This window comes from Lygodium microphyllum, unplaced genomic scaffold, assembly GCF_053477565.2.
Source record: "Lygodium microphyllum isolate KBCC unplaced genomic scaffold, Lygodium_microphyllum_v1.1.10 scaffold_36, whole genome shotgun sequence".
In the NCBI taxonomy this organism is placed as follows: Eukaryota; Viridiplantae; Streptophyta; class Polypodiopsida; order Schizaeales; family Lygodiaceae; genus Lygodium; species Lygodium microphyllum.
In genome coordinates, this window is record NW_028229519.1 from 1255956 (window position 1) to 1274060 (window position 18105).

The 18105-nt window shown below is 39.9% G+C and overlaps 1 protein-coding gene across 1 annotated transcript; it reads right to left on the reverse strand.

Moving 5' to 3' along the window:
• Nucleotides 1–16255: 16255 nt before the first annotated feature.
• LOC148009156 (uncharacterized) lies at nucleotides 16256–16702 on the reverse strand. The gene has a single exon (XM_087673756.1). It carries the CDS (start codon nucleotides 16700–16702, stop codon nucleotides 16256–16258), a length of 447 nt encoding a protein of 148 aa, XP_087529882.1.
• Between the last annotated feature and the right edge of the window lie 1403 nt (nucleotides 16703–18105).

Genomic DNA, 18105 nt, shown 5'->3' on the forward strand with positions numbered 1-18105 from the left:
TAATTGACAAGGCCAATATTGAAAATAGACAAGAGGGGAGAGAGATGAAGAAACCATGAGCACATACATAAAATCCAAGAGCACATATACAAAAGCAATGAAGACTTGAGCACATAGAGAGATAGGGCTGAAATTTTCTTCTTCTTCTTTCTTCTTCTTCCATACAAAAGAACTAAGTCTATATCATGATAAAATACTAATATAAAAGTATCACAAAGTATGTATACACAATCACTAAGTGTGAATCTACTAAGGAAAGAAGAGGTGGCACAATGAATGTGCCATAACCAAGGATGGATACGTGGGTGTAGTCTAGCTATATAATTGCAAATGTATCCTAATATCAATCACCTAATATGCCAGTGAGTAATATTACCAATTTTTTCACTTAGCAACTTCATTTTGCTATGGAATATATCTACACGTATGCTACCTTTGTATACTATTTTTCTATAAGAAAGCAAAAAATTTATCAGAGAGATATTCTTCCCCTCCATCCAACCTTAGTTATTTAATATGCAACCCTATCTACTTCTCAACCAAGGCCTTAAAACTTTTAAAATGAGTGAACACCTCACTTTTATCATGCATAAGGTAAACCTATATTTTACAAGTACGATCATTAATGAAGGAAACATAATACTTGCAACCACTCAAGGTTGCATTCTTTGTTAGATACCAAAATGTATCAATTCAAGTGGCTTCTTACATACATTCTTTTCATATTGAAACACGTGCCTTACTTACTTTTTAAATTGACATACTTCACATACTTTATGCATCCCATCAACTTTAAACTTGGGTAAATCATCCACAATGTGTTTTGACTATATGTCTTTCAGCCATTGCATATTCACATGACTGATTCTCTTATGCCAAATCTCAATATCATCCACAACACATGAACCTTGTGCAAACATGGTAGCATCCATTTCAAGTAGGCTTACATCAAGATCAAACAACCTACCAACACATTTTCCTTTTGCAGTCAACGTGCAATCATTTTTAGGATCTTCTACATGATAACCACCATCAGATGTGAACGGAACCTGCAATTCTTATTCTACCATCTAGCTAACAAAAACTAATTTGTTTGTAATATTTGGTATATACAGCGCATCAATCAAGTACTTAGTTTTCCTATCTTTCATACTCAAAGGAACATTTCCAACATAAGTAATGGGGTGAGATGTGTCATTCTTGTCTCCACATGGCTTGGAGACTCTAGATTACACATATTTCTAAATCACTCTCCATAAGAAGTCATATGGTTAGAGGCACCTAAGTCTACATACCATACATTATTCTTTGATGAACCATTAGCAGTCATCATAATATTCGTAAAGTGTTGTATAAGTAATTTTTTTTCCACTTTTTTCATCATTGTTTTTTCTATACTAGATGGATAATTGCCTTGTTACTTTAAAAAAAAAAGCCTTCTTTTGAAGCAATTTTTAAAAATGTGGCCTTTCTTACTACAATGCCAACACTCCCTACTATCATTAGAATTTTATTGCCTATTAGAATCTACAATTTGGTCTCTTTGACTTCTCCTTCCTCAAGATTCTCCTCCTCTATTTTGTTGTTCATCAAACTTTGACCACAACCACCACCTTGGTCTTGGACACAACCTCTACCTTTGCTAATAGAGTAAAACACATGTTCAAACTTATTCTTGCTTTGAGAAGAAGGGGAATCCAAGCCAAGGTTCTTCTCCTCAAGTATCATCATAGAAATCAAGTCTACAAAATTAGGGATATCATCTCTTGTATTCATAGATGACTTGAAGCTCTTGTATTTATCTCCAAGTCTATCTAAGCATGCACGCATGATATCATCATTATCAACTACCACATTGATAGATCCAAGAGCTTCCACAATAGTCTTGATCTTCAAGGAATAATTATAAATGGAAAGGTTCCCTCTTGTCACTTGGTTCTAAGCTATAGCTTTCTTGCCTTTGTATTTACTTCAAATGCATAATTATAAATGGACAGGTTCCCTCTTTTCACTTTGTTTTAAGCTATAGCTTTCTGGCCTTTGTGTTTACTTTGAATAGCCTTACTAGATTCTTCCATGCGTAAAGACTAGGAAAATTTGGGAGCAAACATAGAGTAAAGTCATATAATGGCCATTTGTTAGTATCACAAATAGCATGATTGGGTACTTGCAAAAATTTGATACCCCCACTATTGTCTGGAAGAATCTAGCAAGGCTATTTGAAGTAAACATAAAGGCCAGAAAGCTATAGCTCAAAACCAAGTGAAAAGAGGAAGCCAAGTGAAAAGAGGGAACTTGTCCATTTATAATTATGCCTTGAAGATCAAGAGTATCTGGCAAGGGTGTTCAAAGTAAACACAAAGGCCAGAAAGCTATAGCTCAGAACTAAGTTAAAAGAGGTTCCCTCTTTTCATGTGGTTCTAAGCTATAGCTTTCTAGCCTTTATGTTTACTTCCAAGGCATAATTATAAATGGACAGGTCACCTATTTTCACTTAGTTTTAAGCTATAGCTTTCTAGCCTTTGTGTTTACTTCAAACAACCTTTCCAGATACTCTTGATCTTCAAGGCACAATTATAAATGGATAGTTTCCCTCTTTTCACTTGGTCCTAAGCTATAGCTTTCTAGCCTTTGTATTTACATCGAATAACCTTACAAGATTCTTCCATGCAATAGTGGGGATATCAAATTTCTACAAATAGCCAATCATGCTATTTGTGATACTAACGAACTGCAAGTATATCACTTTACTCTATGTTTGCTCGTAAATTTCTCTAGCCTTTACTTGTTTTGAAATAGCATTTCATGCAGAAACTTTAGGTGCTACTACCACGTCTCTTTCAATGTCAAACACATTTTCCTTTCAAGAAATTTATTGTCCTGAGCTTCCGTGCATGTTAATTGTTTGTATCAAGCTTCTTGGTAACAATATGGTTGAAGTTGTTAAATATTTTGACAAAACAAACAACTTACCAAAAATTGTAATCTATAAGAAAGCTAATACCAAGTGCACCACAACTAAGCATATAGCCTTTTTCGTTGACTCCATAACAATAACTACAATCCACAATCTATACATACATGCCTCTATGTGTGCAATCTAGTAAATATCTGAAACCTTCTAGATTCAAAATTTGTAACTTGTGCATTGTAAACGGCCGACCGAATCTACAACATACCCAAAAACTACTGTCAAGACTACTTAGAGATCCAAAACAGCTGCTGAAATGACCTTAGATACCAAAAATGATAATGGACAAGCCTAAAGGGCTTATCTATAGTATATACATTGTCCTTCCTCCTCACCAAGTTTCACCTTAATCGGAGACTGCATCCCTACTAACCTTAGGAGCCTTCCGTGGCTATAATCCAGGGTAAATTGAGCAAGGTCAAAGAGCTTCTTATCCTTTTCTTACTTGCTTACTTTTGTGCTCCTCTTGTGTTCAACATTCTCTCTCATCCTCTAGTCTATTCTCATCCTTCTTTAACAATTTCCAACAAAATCAACCATTGGAGGTGGCTTAGGAATTGAAGGCCTAGAGACTTGAATTTTAATTAGTGAAATTGGCATAATTTTAAGATATTCAGGTGGTCATTTAACCAACAAACATTTGGGCTAAATTTATCATCCAAGGAGCACAATGGTAGGCCAATCTCCGAACCAAGGGGCAATTTGGTTTGAAGGCTTCTTAGTCATTTATGATTGTAAGAGGCAATTGGAGAGCAAAGGAGATTCAAGGCATCTCATTGTATTCCATCCAAATTGCAATTCAAGATTAAGAAATACCATAGGGGTGCCAATTTTGGAGAACATATTGTCTATTGTCCAAGATTAAGTGGTAATATTTACATTTTTAGTTTATGTGAATTTTATGCTTGTTGTAATTTGTTGATACCCTCATTGAGAAGAAAGATTGGTTTCAATAGGAGCACATGCACAAGTATAAGCATGGGTTTAAAATTAGGTGTGTGCTTAGGCACACCTTAGTGCACATTTTGCAAACCCACATAGCAACCACCACGAGAGGGAACACCTCCTAGCATAGAACCCTAGAAGACATGTACACCTCCTAGGAGTATTAGTGCATGAGGTGTAGGCAACTATTGTATTCCAAGTAGCTCTCTAAAGTAAATCTCTGCCAAGTGATTTGGTTAAGATGTCAGCTACCTGTTCACATGAAGCGAATCTATATTTCCTAGAAGTACCATATCCCTTATGAAATGATAATGAACTTTGATGTGCTTTGATTTAGCATGATAGAATGGGTTGCTAACCAATAGCACACTACTCATGTTGTCACAATGCAATGTGACCTTCATGTCCATCTATATACCCAAGTCATGTAACAGTTTCAAGAGCCAAAGTGCTTCACATGCAGCTAAGGTTGCACCTCTATACTCTGCCTCTGTGCTAGAAAGAGTGATGGTAGGCTACTTTTTACTACTCTAGTTGATCATATTATTGCCTAGACTAAAGGCATAACCATTGGTTGACCTTCTATCATAAGCACAACCAACCCACTCAGCATCTTTATAACCTGTCAACTCAAATGGATTTCCAAACTCATAAAATAGCACATAATTAGAAATACCTCTCATGTACCACATAATTCTCTTGATTGCATCAAAATGCGGTTTATGTGGCTTCTACAAAAACTCACTAATCAAGCCCATTGAGTAACTGAGTTCAAGATAGGTAATAGTAAGATAGATTAGGCTACCCACCATTTGCCTATACATAGTGACATTCTCTATCTCACTTCCAACATCAACTGCAAGTTTGAACTTCTGATCCAATGGTGTTTCCATGGGCTTACAGTCCATCATCCCATATTTTAGCAACATATCCTGAGCATTCTATTTTTATAACAACTAGATTCCTTGAGGTCTAGACACAACCTCAATCCCAAGAAAATATTTTAGCTCTCCCAAATCTTTCACCTTAAACTTAGCCCATAACATGGATTTAATTTTAGCAATACCATGGTCATCATCTCCACTGATGACCAAGTCATCCACATAAATCACCAAGAGTACATAACCCTTCTCTGTCTTCTTTGCAAAAAGAATACAGATTGCATGTCCCATTTGAAAACCAAGTTGCTGTAAATACATACTAATGCAGATATTCCATGCTCTCAGTGCTTGCTTTAATCCATAAAGTGTCTTTTTCAGCCTACACACATGTTTTGGGTAATTAGGATGTACATAATCCTCATGTTGTTCAGATCTCCATTTAGAAATGAATTCTTGACGTCCATCTATCAAAGCTTCCATCCCTTAGATGCTACGAAAGCAATGACAGTTTTCATAGTTGCCATTTTTGCAACTGGACTGAAAGTCTCCTCAAATTTAAGGCTATACTTTTGTGCATAACCTTTAGCAACTAGACGTGCTTCGTATCTCTCCAAAGATCCATTTGCTTTACATTTCACTTTGTAAACCCATTTATAGCCAATGGGTGTTTTGCCTTCAGGTAGTCTCACCAAATCCCATATGTCATTTTCAGCCAATGTTGCATATTCCTCATCCATGGCAGCACACCACTTTTTTATCTCCAATTGCCTCATTGAACTTCATAGGCTCTTTATGACCCATCACTTTAGTCATGTAAGAAAAATTTCTAGCCAAATACCCACTGTAACTCAACCTATTAATAGGCTTTTTGACCCTTTTTGACCTTCTTAACTGCAATTCACTATGCAATTGCCTCTCATGAGGAGATACATATATGTTGGCATCATAACAAATGGTATACCCAATTCACTATCAAGACTATCACTACCAAGTGACTCATTTTGAATGTAAGCATGCTAGTAACATCATCAAGCATCTTTTCTTTGCCTTTATCTAATCTCCCCCTCACTTACATGTCTGTGTCAGTGGATGCAGATCCATGACCCCGTAGCCATCCTATCCAAGGACTAATAGTAGAAGACACATAACCTCATGTAGGTCCACTCACTGTAGCACTAGTGGAAGAATAATTTTTAGCATGATTATTGATCCGGGTTTTTTACAACCCGGATTACTACCACAAAATTTTGGCCAAAGCCCCTATCAAGAGCCTACCATATCACTCTGGGTTTACTCTTCAAGCACTAGGTATGCTACATTGCTTCTCGATTACGATAACTCTAGCAAATGGGGGGAACGAGTTCTTAGGAGGCATGTCAATGTAAAGGGTAAAAGGGATGGTTATCTTAGTGAAGATGAAAAAGGATTACACCTAGGAGTTGAGTGAATGCATGGATTTTTCAAAGGACTAGCCTCCAACTACACATGGGCCCCGTCTGCATCACTAAGATTTGGAATCTATCACCATCATTAGAGGACACCTCACCCTTGCACACAAGTCAATATCCACATCATGGTGTCATTTGGATCTTGCACAAAAGCTTACAAGCATGGACCCCTTTTGTCACATGCTTATATGTATTTATATACATATGGGATACTAAAGTCAAAGCAGCTTTTGGAAGCCTTTTTTATAATCTCAATAACTCCCAAGAAAAAGCTAATTTCAAGAAAATTCCCGCGAAGGCCGATCGGTTTCGACCTGGTCTACAAAGTTGCAGAAGAAACTTTTTTCAAATTCCTCACGGATTTGAAGTTACGAAGGGGCAGACTGCTGGCTACATGCAATTTTCTTCTCTCTTTCACCACACCAACTTTCCACTCTATCCTTCTTGTAAATATATTATAATAATGTGCTTTGGCCACCCACCTCTTGTAATCTAGCTCCATTTATCTATGTTGTCTACCACCACCCTTGGCTTCTTGCATGATGACCAAGGTGGGGACTTGTCCCATCCACTATGCTCCATATTTTCAAAGATGCCATACATCATCTAGGATTATGTTAATCAAGAAGATTAGCTTAATCTAATCCCTCATGGAGGCTATATAAAGAGCCCATGGAGGGAGGGGAGGAGGGAGAATGACAAGTCCATGAGAGCATTCTAGAATACCCTCATCTCTTTGAGGGAAGCTATGAGTGAGTTCTTTTATTATGTAGCATAAGGCAAGCTTCTTCTACCTCTTCTCCTAATATCTCCCTCTCTTCTCATCTTCTCATCCCATGTTGCATAATGGCAAGCTTCTTCTACCTCTTCTCCTCTTGTCTCCCTCTCCTCTCATCTCTCTCTCTCTTATATTTCAATATGGTGTCTAGTACATATATTCTCTCTTGTAAATTTGTGTCTTGGTTCTCTTGATTCTCTTTGAGAAAAGGAAAGGGAGGGACAATGACAAGTCCATGAGAGCACTCTACAATATCCTCATCTCTTTGAGGTAAGCTATGAGTAAGTTCTTTTATTATGTAGCATAATGGCAAGCTTCTTCTACCTCTTCTCCTATTATCTCCCTCTCTTCTCATCTTCTCATTCCATGTAGCATAATGGCAAGCTTCTTCTACCTCTTCTCCTCTTGTCTCCCTCTCTTCTCATCTCTCTCTCTTATATTCCAATATGGTGTCTAGCACATATATTCTCTCTTGTAAATTTGTGTCTTGGTTCTCTTGATTCTCTTTGAGAAAAGGGATGTCCTAGCCCATCCTCCCTTTGGCTAGGTGGTGCCCCTCTTTAGTTCTCTTAGTGAGGATTGGAGGTTGGATGGGTAAGAGGCAATCCGTTCATCATTTCAGCCCTCATTTTTGGTGCCCCCGCTGAGGATTTCTCAAGCTATGCTCTACAACTTCCATGAAGAAAGAAACATCTAAGGAGTTGTCCTCTTCTTCAACGAGTGTTTGTCAAGAAATCACTAAGGAGGAATCTTCATCAAACCCTATTCAAGGGATTCGCCGCTCAAGAGTACCGCAATGGTCTCCAAAAGAAGCTCATGAGAAGAAGGATCTTTATCGACAAACGGCACGTATGCGGGTAAAGCAAGTTAATTACACACATCCTTCTTTGCTTCATGAGAAATCTTGCTCTCATCAAGTCTCTACGTCAAGGCATTGTGTTGAGTGCTTGGTGTCTAGTGTAAAGACACTCCCTACGGAGCTTCGTCTTCAAGTGGTGAAGGCGCTTTCAAATTCGGGGATTAACAAGTTTTTGGAGGGTGAGTTACACATCAATGGTGTGCGGTATTGGCGAGAGGCTACATATGGTGATGCGCTTCAACTACTACTAGCAAGAAGACTCAAAGTAATTGAAAAGATAGCTATCGAAGCCTATGAACTTTACAAGGCTGATGATGGTCACACAAAAGCTACGCTAATTAGTGGTGAGCAAATCCTTCGCATCTCTCGAATGGTGGGATCTAAGAGGCCATAGCTTCAACGACACGCTTCATAAAAGTTTGTAGTGTACATTTGTAGTTAATGCATAAATGACTACTCCTACTTTCTACAACTTTCAATCGGTTCAAAACATTCGGGTGGATGTGTGCATTAGTAGAAAGATACATTTGCAGCAAAGGTTGGTATTCTATTTTGGAGCTGAGAGGTTGAGAGAGATCTTGTTGTCACCTGATCCCATAATACTCCCTATTTTGGATTATAACATCTCCTTTAATGTGCACATATTCATTCTACTCTAAGTGTATCCCATGAACCATAGGGACTTGTATGGACCTATCCGTCCACTTGCTAGACAAACCGTGCATATAATTGTTAGCACAAAGCTCAGGTTTCAAAATATTATAAGGTGTTTATTGGGCCCTCGTCGTCTTGCTGAGATTAATGCATCTGTAAATCCATTTATTCTACCCTTAATAAGATATGACTTGGGCCTAGACGTGTTCATCTTTATTTTGTATTGAGCTAGATCAACATCTTTCTATCATGGCTTTTCCAAGTTTTTTTGGGCACAAAGGGGAGAAATCTCTGGACTTTTTGGATGACTTAGAAATGGCCTTTCTAGTCACAGGCCGGGATGATGAAGCAACCAAAGTACGGGCCTTCCCTTTAGTTCTAAAGGGTGATGCTCGAGTGTGGTATCAAGCTCTCCCAGAGGCTACAAGGGGTAATTGGGAGAATCTCAAGACCGCATTCATGCACAAGTACCAAGATACAGAGCCACCTGAAGATATTTGGAGACAACTCTTAGATCTTCGCCAAACCATAGCAGGGGAGTACCAAACCTATGAAGGCATGTTTATAAAATTGTGGGATAAATGGACAACATCTTTAGCCGAGGGAGAAAGAGTACCTGATTGCCTTAAGAAAGATTGTTTTCTAGCCGGACTCCATCCTCTACTAAGGGAGAAAGTCAAAGGAAAGTTTCCCACATCATATGAAGAATCAGTCACTTATGCGAGAGAGAAAGATAGAAAATTGAAGTATCAAGCCCAAGTGAAGGGGGGAGTTGAGCCCATACAGGTTTTACCAACCATGCAAAGGCCTAGAGAAATAGCAGAGGCCCCACCTGAACCAGAGATACCACAGCAAGAGCTCCTACAACGCATTACTAATCAACTCGAAAGCCTTTCATTAAATTTGGTGCAAGGAGTGCGGCCCCCTCCCCTCATAAATGAAGGCAATCGAGGTCCAAGAAGACAAGAAAGAGAGTATGTTTGCTATAATTGTGGGGAGACTGGCCATGGTATGTACTTTTGCCCTCATCCCAGGCGTTTTCCAGGAAATGGGTTCCAACCAAGAAGGAGGGGACAACAAGTGACACCACCTAGGGAAAGGTTTGTTCCACCGAATCCAAGGCCTCCACCACCGGTTCAAGTTCTCCAGCATCCTCGACCACTTGCAGAGGTGCTGCCCTTGCCTGTCCAACCGCCAGAGAATCATGATGTTAGGATAATTAGTTTAGATGAGAGTGATGTCAAAGGGAAGGCCAAAGTAGTAGAGGTTGAAGCAATGCCGGTGAAGAAAGCCCGGAGAATTGAGAAGATGGAGCCTACACCACCAAAGGAGGTTGAAAATATGGAAGAGGAGGCAGAGTCATCAGTGGCTGCAAAGACACGCACCAGTAAAAAGAGGAGGGCTCGCTCACGCCGACACATTGAGCCAGATGATTTTCCCTTGGGTAAAGGTACTAGAGCTTATGATTTGCTTGCTGATGTGAGGAATCAAGGGCCAAAAATTTCATGGCCACAATTACTACATCTATCTCCAACAGTGCGGCGACAATGGTCAAAGATGGTAAGCATTAGACCCATGAAGAATAGACATGTGAATGCAATCCAGGCTAGAAAGATGAAAGATATTGTACCTCTAGTGGAAGCCGAAATCAATGGGCAGAGAGTGTCAAAGACATATGTGGATGGAGGTGCAGAGATTTGTGTCATGACGGAAAAGTTGATGCATCGTTTGGGATTAGAGGTAAATGAAACTACTAAATTTGGGGCCAAAATGGCTAACAATGTGGTAGTAAATTGTTTGGGAGTTATAAAGAAAGTCAAGGTAAAGGTGTGTGGAGTGCAATTGGAGCTTGACATGTATGTGATGCCAGTGAAGGGGGATGGCTATCCGCTCATTCTTGGGCGACCATGGCTAATGGGAATGAAAGCCAGACAAGATTGGGAGACAGGGGCTCTAGAGCTCAGGCCACAAAAGGGGCTGCATAAAAAATGGAAGAGCACTATCTACAACATGAAGGAGGGCAGACAGGAGGATCTTATGTTAGAAACCACCGCTGATGAATGGAGTTCCAGCGAGGGTTGGTCATCTATGACAGAGGGAGAGTCTTCTAATGAGGAGGAAGAAAGCTCTCTAGAAGTGATGGGGATTACATTAAAAGGGCCTTCTAGTAGTGAAATTCCGCAGCAGCTTCCAAAGGTCGAGAAGGAGGGGTTAGAAAAAATGTTGGCTAAGGATCTATCAGTTGAGGAGAAGGCAGCCTACATGGAAGTGGTGATAAAACACTCTGCACTTTTTATTTCTGAGTATGAACACATCACAGGTGTGACAGCAGTACAACATCACATTAATCTAAAAGAGGGAGCACGGCCAGTGGTGCAGCGACTACGACGATTGGGAGTAGTTCAACAAAATGCTCTACTCACTGAGGTACAACGACTTTTAAAGGCAGGCTTCATCTATCCAATAGGGGACTCAGAGTGGGTTTCACCTGTGGTGGTGATACCCAAGAAGAATGGAAAATGGAGGATTTGTGTGGATTACAAGCCGCTAAATGCCGCAACTAAGAGAGATCACTTTCCTCTTCCCTTTCAGGATGAAATACTCAACGAGGTGGCTGGGCATGAGAGATACACTGTTTGTGATGGATATTCAGGTTATTTCCAGATCCGAATAGCTGAGGAGGATCAACAGAAGACCACCTTCATTACACCTTGGGGTTGTTTTGCTTACAAAGTAATGCCATTTGGATTAACAAATGCCCCAGCTACCTTCCAGCGATTCATGAATTATGTCTTCCATCCATATTTTGGGAAATCCATCAGGGTCTTTATTGATGATTTTTGTATTTATAGTTCTAAGGCTCTACATTTAGGGAAGGTGGATGAAGCTTTCAACCGACTCGCACAAATGGGGGGGCAGTTAAACCATGAGAAGTGTCGCATTGGCGAAAGCAGTGTAACTTTGTTAGGGCATGTCGTAAGTGAGAGGGGCATTGAAGCAGATCCAAACAAAGTTAAGGCCCTATTGGCGGTGCCATCACCATCTTCTGTGAAGCAACTAACCTCTTTCATTCAGAAGGTGCGATATATGGGGCGGTTCATTCATCTCCTCTCCCAATTAATATTTCCACTGCAACAGTTAACCCACTCCGAGGAGCTCCTGTGGAGTGACGAAAGCGAAAGGTGCTTTCACGAGGTGAAGAAGGCTCTTAGCACCCTTCCTATAATTTTACAGCCTTGTTGGGATCAAGAGTTTTTTGTCAACCCGAGTTTTGGGGACAATGCTTTAGGGGCAGCACTAATACAAAAGGATGCTAAAACTGGACTAATGAGACCGGTTTACTTTTCTAGTAGAGTAATGACAGCATCAGAACGAGGGTACAAGATGGTCGAGGTAATGGTTTTGTCTCTAATGTTTGCTATAAGAAAGTTTCGTCCTTATCTTCTCCCTAGGCCATTCACAGTGATCACGACAGAAGAGCATTTTCCCTATGCCTTACAGCACATGGATGTTTCAGCTAGAATCGCTAAGTGGGTGATACAACTCCAAGAGTTTGACTACACCTCAAGGTGGAGGATTCTACTCGAGCTTGCCTAGCTGATTTGTTGACCCATAGATGCCATCAAAAGAAGGAAAAGGAGAAGGGAAAGGTAAAAGAGAAGACACCTCCTCTTGAGGAGCCGCCACGGGTGGAGAATGCCCATGCCCTCTACTTTGATGGAGCCTACAAGCGTATTAAAGACAGAGCGGCAGCAGGAATAGTGGTGTTCAGTCCCATAGGTGACAAACTTTATGGAGAAGGTATCAGCTTGGAGGATGTCCATTCTAACAATGAGGCAGAATATCAAGCCTTGCTTTTAGGTTTGAAGTGGTGTCTCTCACATGGTATCACTCGGCTTAATGTTTTTGGGGATTCTATGCTCATTGTTAAGCAAATGAAAGGAATCTGGGCTTGTAAAAATGATAACTTAGCAGTGAAAATGAGGGAAGCTAAAACTCTCATGAGAAAGCTACAGAAAGCCCAAATCTATTTTGTGCCAAGGTGCACAAATGGCGACGCAGATGCTCTAGCAGCTGAAAAATTGAAAGAGGCAATGGTGGGCATCATTGCCGTAAAGCTTCCCTTGTTTCAAGGCAAGTTTCAACTACAAGATGTGCTTTATTTTCTCGAGCAAGGTGAGGCACCTACACATATGAGTAAAAGTGAGAAAAGGTGGCTGGCTACTAAGGCCACTAAATACCGCTTGATAAATGATGTGTTGTATTGCAAAGGAAAGGATGCAGTGCTTAGAAGGGTGCCAACAGCAAAGGAGATTATAGATGTGATTAAGAGCTGCCATGAAGGGGTTTGTGGCGGACATTTTGCTCAAGAAATAACCAGCAGAAAGATTCTCCAAGCCGGTTTTGTGTGGCCTAGTCTACATCGAGATGTGCAACATTGGTGCCGCACTTGTGACGATTGCCAAAAGGCCGGACCAAGGAAGCTAGTGCATGAGGAACAAAATCCCATAACTACATATGGCCCATTTGAGAAATGGGAGATTGATGCAATAGGGCCACTCCCACGAACTCAATCTGGCAAGGAATACATCATAATGGGAGTGGACTACATGACGAGGTGGGCAGAGGCTTCAGCAACTAGTAGGATCACAGCCCAAGAAGTGGAAAATTTGTGTTTGAAAATATTTGTTGCAGGTTTGGCACACCTTTGGAAATTATCTCTGATCGGGGTCCTGGTTTTAGGGCAAACCTAGTAGGGGAGCTAATGGAAAGGCTAAAAATCAAGCACAGGCATTCTACTCCCTACTATCCACAGTGTAATGGTTTGGTCGAAAAAGTGAATGGGCTTATTTGTAAGATAATTACCAAGCAGGTACACATGCACCCCAAGCACTGGGATAAAAAATTGAATGCAGCTCTTTGGGCCTACAGGACTTCATTCAGAACCTCACTTGGCTATACTCCATTTCACCTCGTCTATGGCCAAGAAGCTTTGCTTCCTATAGAGGTGGAACTGGCCAGTTTGCGTGTTTTAGTAGCCAGTCAAGAGAAGAATCAAGATAAGAAGTTAGAGGAAAGGATCTTGGATCTAGAGAGGCTGGAGTTAGATAGAGAAGCAGCAGTCCAACACTATTCCATGCAGGCTGAAGAGAGGAGGAAGACCTTTAATAAGAAGCTGGCTAGCAAACACATAAGGGAAGGATCACTTGTGCTACGTTATGATAATCGCTTTGATAACAGAAAGGATGCTAAACTTGTGTTCAAGTGGGAAGGGCCATTCATGGTCATAAGGAGATATCCAAATGGCAGCTATAAGCTAGGTGACATGGATGGGAAGGTTCACAAGACAAGGGTAAATGGATGGCGACTGAAGCCTTATTTTCAAAGAAATATGAACACTTTGGAGCAGTCATTCAATGAAGAGCCACCAATGAGGGGGTGTAGTCCTCCTTGCTCTATTGGACCATCATTATCAAGCTAGAGGCATGAATACCTCTAGCCTAAGGGGAGGGCTAATGATCCGGGTTTTTTACAACCCGGATTACTACCACAAAATTTTGGCCAAAGCCCCTATCAAGAGCCTACCATATCACTCTGGGTTTACTCTTCAAGCACTAGGTATGCTACATTGCTTCTCGATTACGATAACTCTAGCAAATGGGGGGAACGAGTTCTTAGGAGGCATGTCAATGTAAAGGGTAAAAGGGATGGTTATCTTAGTGAAGATGAAAAAGGATTACACCTAGGAGTTGAGTGAATGCATGGATTTTTCAAAGGACTAGCCTCCAACTACACATGGGCCCCGTCTGCATCACTAAGATTTGGAATCTATCACCATCATTAGAGGACACCTCACCCTTGCACACAAGTCAATATCCACATCATGGTGTCATTTGGATCTTGCACAAAAGCTTACAAGCATGGACCCCTTTTGTCACATGCTTATATGTATTTATATACATATGGGATACTAAAGTCAAAGCAGCTTTTGGAAGCCTTTTTTATAATCTCAATAACTCCCAAGAAAAAGCTAATTTCAAGAAAATTCCCGCGAAGGCCGATCGGTTTCGACCTGGTCTACAAAGTTGCAGAAGAAACTTTTTTCAAATTCCTCACGGATTTGAAGTTACGAAGGGGCAGACTGCTGGCTACATGCAATTTTCTTCTCTCTTTCACCACACCAACTTTCCACTCTATCCTTCTTGTAAATATATTATAATAATGTGCTTTGGCCACCCACCTCTTGTAATCTAGCTCCATTTATCTATGTTGTCTACCACCACCCTTGGCTTCTTGCATGATGACCAAGGTGGGGACTTGTCCCATCCACTATGCTCCATATTTTCAAAGATGCCATACATCATCTAGGATTATGTTAATCAAGAAGATTAGCTTAATCTAATCCCTCATGGAGGCTATATAAAGAGCCCATGGAGGGAGGGGAGGAGGGAGAATGACAAGTCCATGAGAGCATTCTAGAATACCCTCATCTCTTTGAGGGAAGCTATGAGTGAGTTCTTTTATTATGTAGCATAAGGCAAGCTTCTTCTACCTCTTCTCCTAATATCTCCCTCTCTTCTCATCTTCTCATCCCATGTTGCATAATGGCAAGCTTCTTCTACCTCTTCTCCTCTTGTCTCCCTCTCCTCTCATCTCTCTCTCTCTCTTATATTTCAATATGGTGTCTAGTACATATATTCTCTCTTGTAAATTTGTGTCTTGGTTCTCTTGATTCTCTTTGAGAAAAGGAAAGGGAGGGACAATGACAAGTCCATGAGAGCACTCTACAATATCCTCATCTCTTTGAGGTAAGCTATGAGTAAGTTCTTTTATTATGTAGCATAATGGCAAGCTTCTTCTACCTCTTCTCCTATTATCTCCCTCTCTTCTCATCTTCTCATTCCATGTAGCATAATGGCAAGCTTCTTCTACCTCTTCTCCTCTTGTCTCCCTCTCTTCTCATCTCTCTCTCTTATATTCCAATATGGTGTCTAGCACATATATTCTCTCTTGTAAATTTGTGTCTTGGTTCTCTTGATTCTCTTTGAGAAAAGGGATGTCCTAGCCCATCCTCCCTTTGGCTAGGTGGTGCCCCTCTTTAGTTCTCTTAGTGAGGATTGGAGGTTGGATGGGTAAGAGGCAATCCGTTCATCATTTCAGCCCTCAATTATGATTGGCTAGTCCATCAAAAACCATTGCGTTTTGACCACCATACCATGATGTCAACCCATCAAATACTACATCCGTGCTTATCAATGTCTCACAATACTTATAAGCTTTTCTGCTCTATGCATAACTAAGAAAGAAACTCTTGACAATTTTCGGATCTAACTTCTTCATCTTCTCATTAGATACATGTACATAAGCAATGCAACCAAATACTATAATGTGGTTGATATCTGGTTTATAGCCATACAATTTCTCATAGGGTGTAAGATCATGAATGCTTCTCATTAGATACATGTACATAAGCAATGCAACCAAATACTATAATGTGGTTGATATCCGGTTTATAGCCATACAATTTCTCATAGGGTGTAAGATCATGAATGCTTCTCATTAGATACATGTACATAAGCAATGCAACCAAATACTATAATGTGGTTGATATCTGGTTTATAGCCATACAATTTTGCAGATATTTGGGAAGCTAAGCAAGATCTCCTTCTATTGCATAAGTTTCAGCCTTTGTATGTTTACATGACCAATGTGCTCATGTTAGATTTTCACATCTCTAATTGCTCCATTATCATAGGCAAACATGGCTGCCTTTAAGTCAGGAATAGATGCATCCAAAGTGAATATCTTGTTATCTCTTTTTCCTTTAGAAATCAATTTGTAGTCATTTCCATACTCTTCTATAAAATAGCCATCTCTACTGAACTTGACTTGCACATTTTGCTCTGCAATTTGTCCAATAGATAGTAGATCCTTACCGATAGATGATACATATAACACATCATACAGACTTTTTTTCTTGCCATTATGCATGACTAATGGTATCACACCTATATGCTTGATATCATGTTGTGTATCATCACCAGTCCATACACAGCCATGAGAGCAAGCAGTCATTTCATCAAACCGCTCACCATGTAGAGTCATATGATTGGATGCACCTAAATCTATATACCATTGTTCATCAGCCTTGCCTTTCTTAGGCATATCCTTCGAAACATGTTGCATAACAAATAGCCTATGTGTCTAATCATCATGATTGTTACTAGAAGATGCATAGTTGCCATGTTGTTTGCCTTTTTCTTTCATGTCAACTTGTTTTTTATGATAGTCCTTTACTATGTGTCCATGCTTCCCAGAGTAATGATAATCTTTGTCTCTATTAGACTGATCATGAGACTACCAAGAACCACCTTTGCCTCTATGTAATCTCCCCCTGCCTCTAAAGGATCTTGATCTCCTCTCTCACCTTATGCATTTTGACTTTGCCATGCATTATATTGCTATTTTCCATAGGTATTCTGAGTGTCTCCACAACCTCAAAAGGCTCCACGAGATCTACCACCTCTAGCTATTTGACTCAAGTAGAATACAATATCTCTACTTTGAGAGATACTCAAACTTATATTCTAGCCAATCTTGACTTTCTCATGTAGCAACAAAGCAAGTAACTCATCCCAATCAAGGGGTTTATCTTACGGAGATTAATATATCAAAGGCCTTCTCTTCCTTTCCCAAACCATTCAAGGTGATTGCAATCATGTCATTATCATCAACTTTGAAACCAATAGTAGCAAGCTGATCTACAATGGTTTTAATATCCATTGTATAAGCTTGAAGGCTCCTAACATTCCTTATTATATTATTGAATTTTTGTTTCAGCTAAATCTTCCATGCATGAGCAATATTTCCATAATTCTTCATGAGAATTTCCCAAGCATCCTTTAGAGTTTGACAACTAGTAATCTACATAGCCATTGCATCTGAGATGAATAATGATAACCGATGCAAAAATTTACTAGCTCTTTCTAACCACAGTCTATGAGCTCTCACTTGCTCTGTATTCAAATTCCTCTTTGGGAGTCTTGGTTCAGCTATGCAAAGATCCTAGTAGCCTCTTCCTTCTATCAAGAAGTTTTGCATTCTAAATTTCCACAAGGCGAAGTTCTTGTTGTCATGCTTCTCCCCTACAATCTGAGTAATATTATCAGTTCCTATTGCATGAGCCATAATGGTACCGGTTTAAGACAATGCAATGCCTTCTTAGCTAGGTAATAATAGTTCCTTTAAATAGTCTCCACAATGCTATTATAGTTTACTAGATAAAGCTACAAATATGATCAATTGCTCAAGACATAAACCAAGTGTATTTACCACAAGCAATGGTAGTGTAAGAAAGCTCCAAGATAACAAATGCAATTTATATTTACAACTTAAAAACTCCCATAAACATCTTCATACATGTACGTGACACCCAAAGATTCAATACATTCACTGGAAGTACTCAATCAGTATATCAAACCGCTTTATGGATCACTAGTCTAGATGAGTGCTAGCCATAAATTGTATTATAGTAGCAAAATGACAGAGTTAAATTGAGCTCAAGTTAG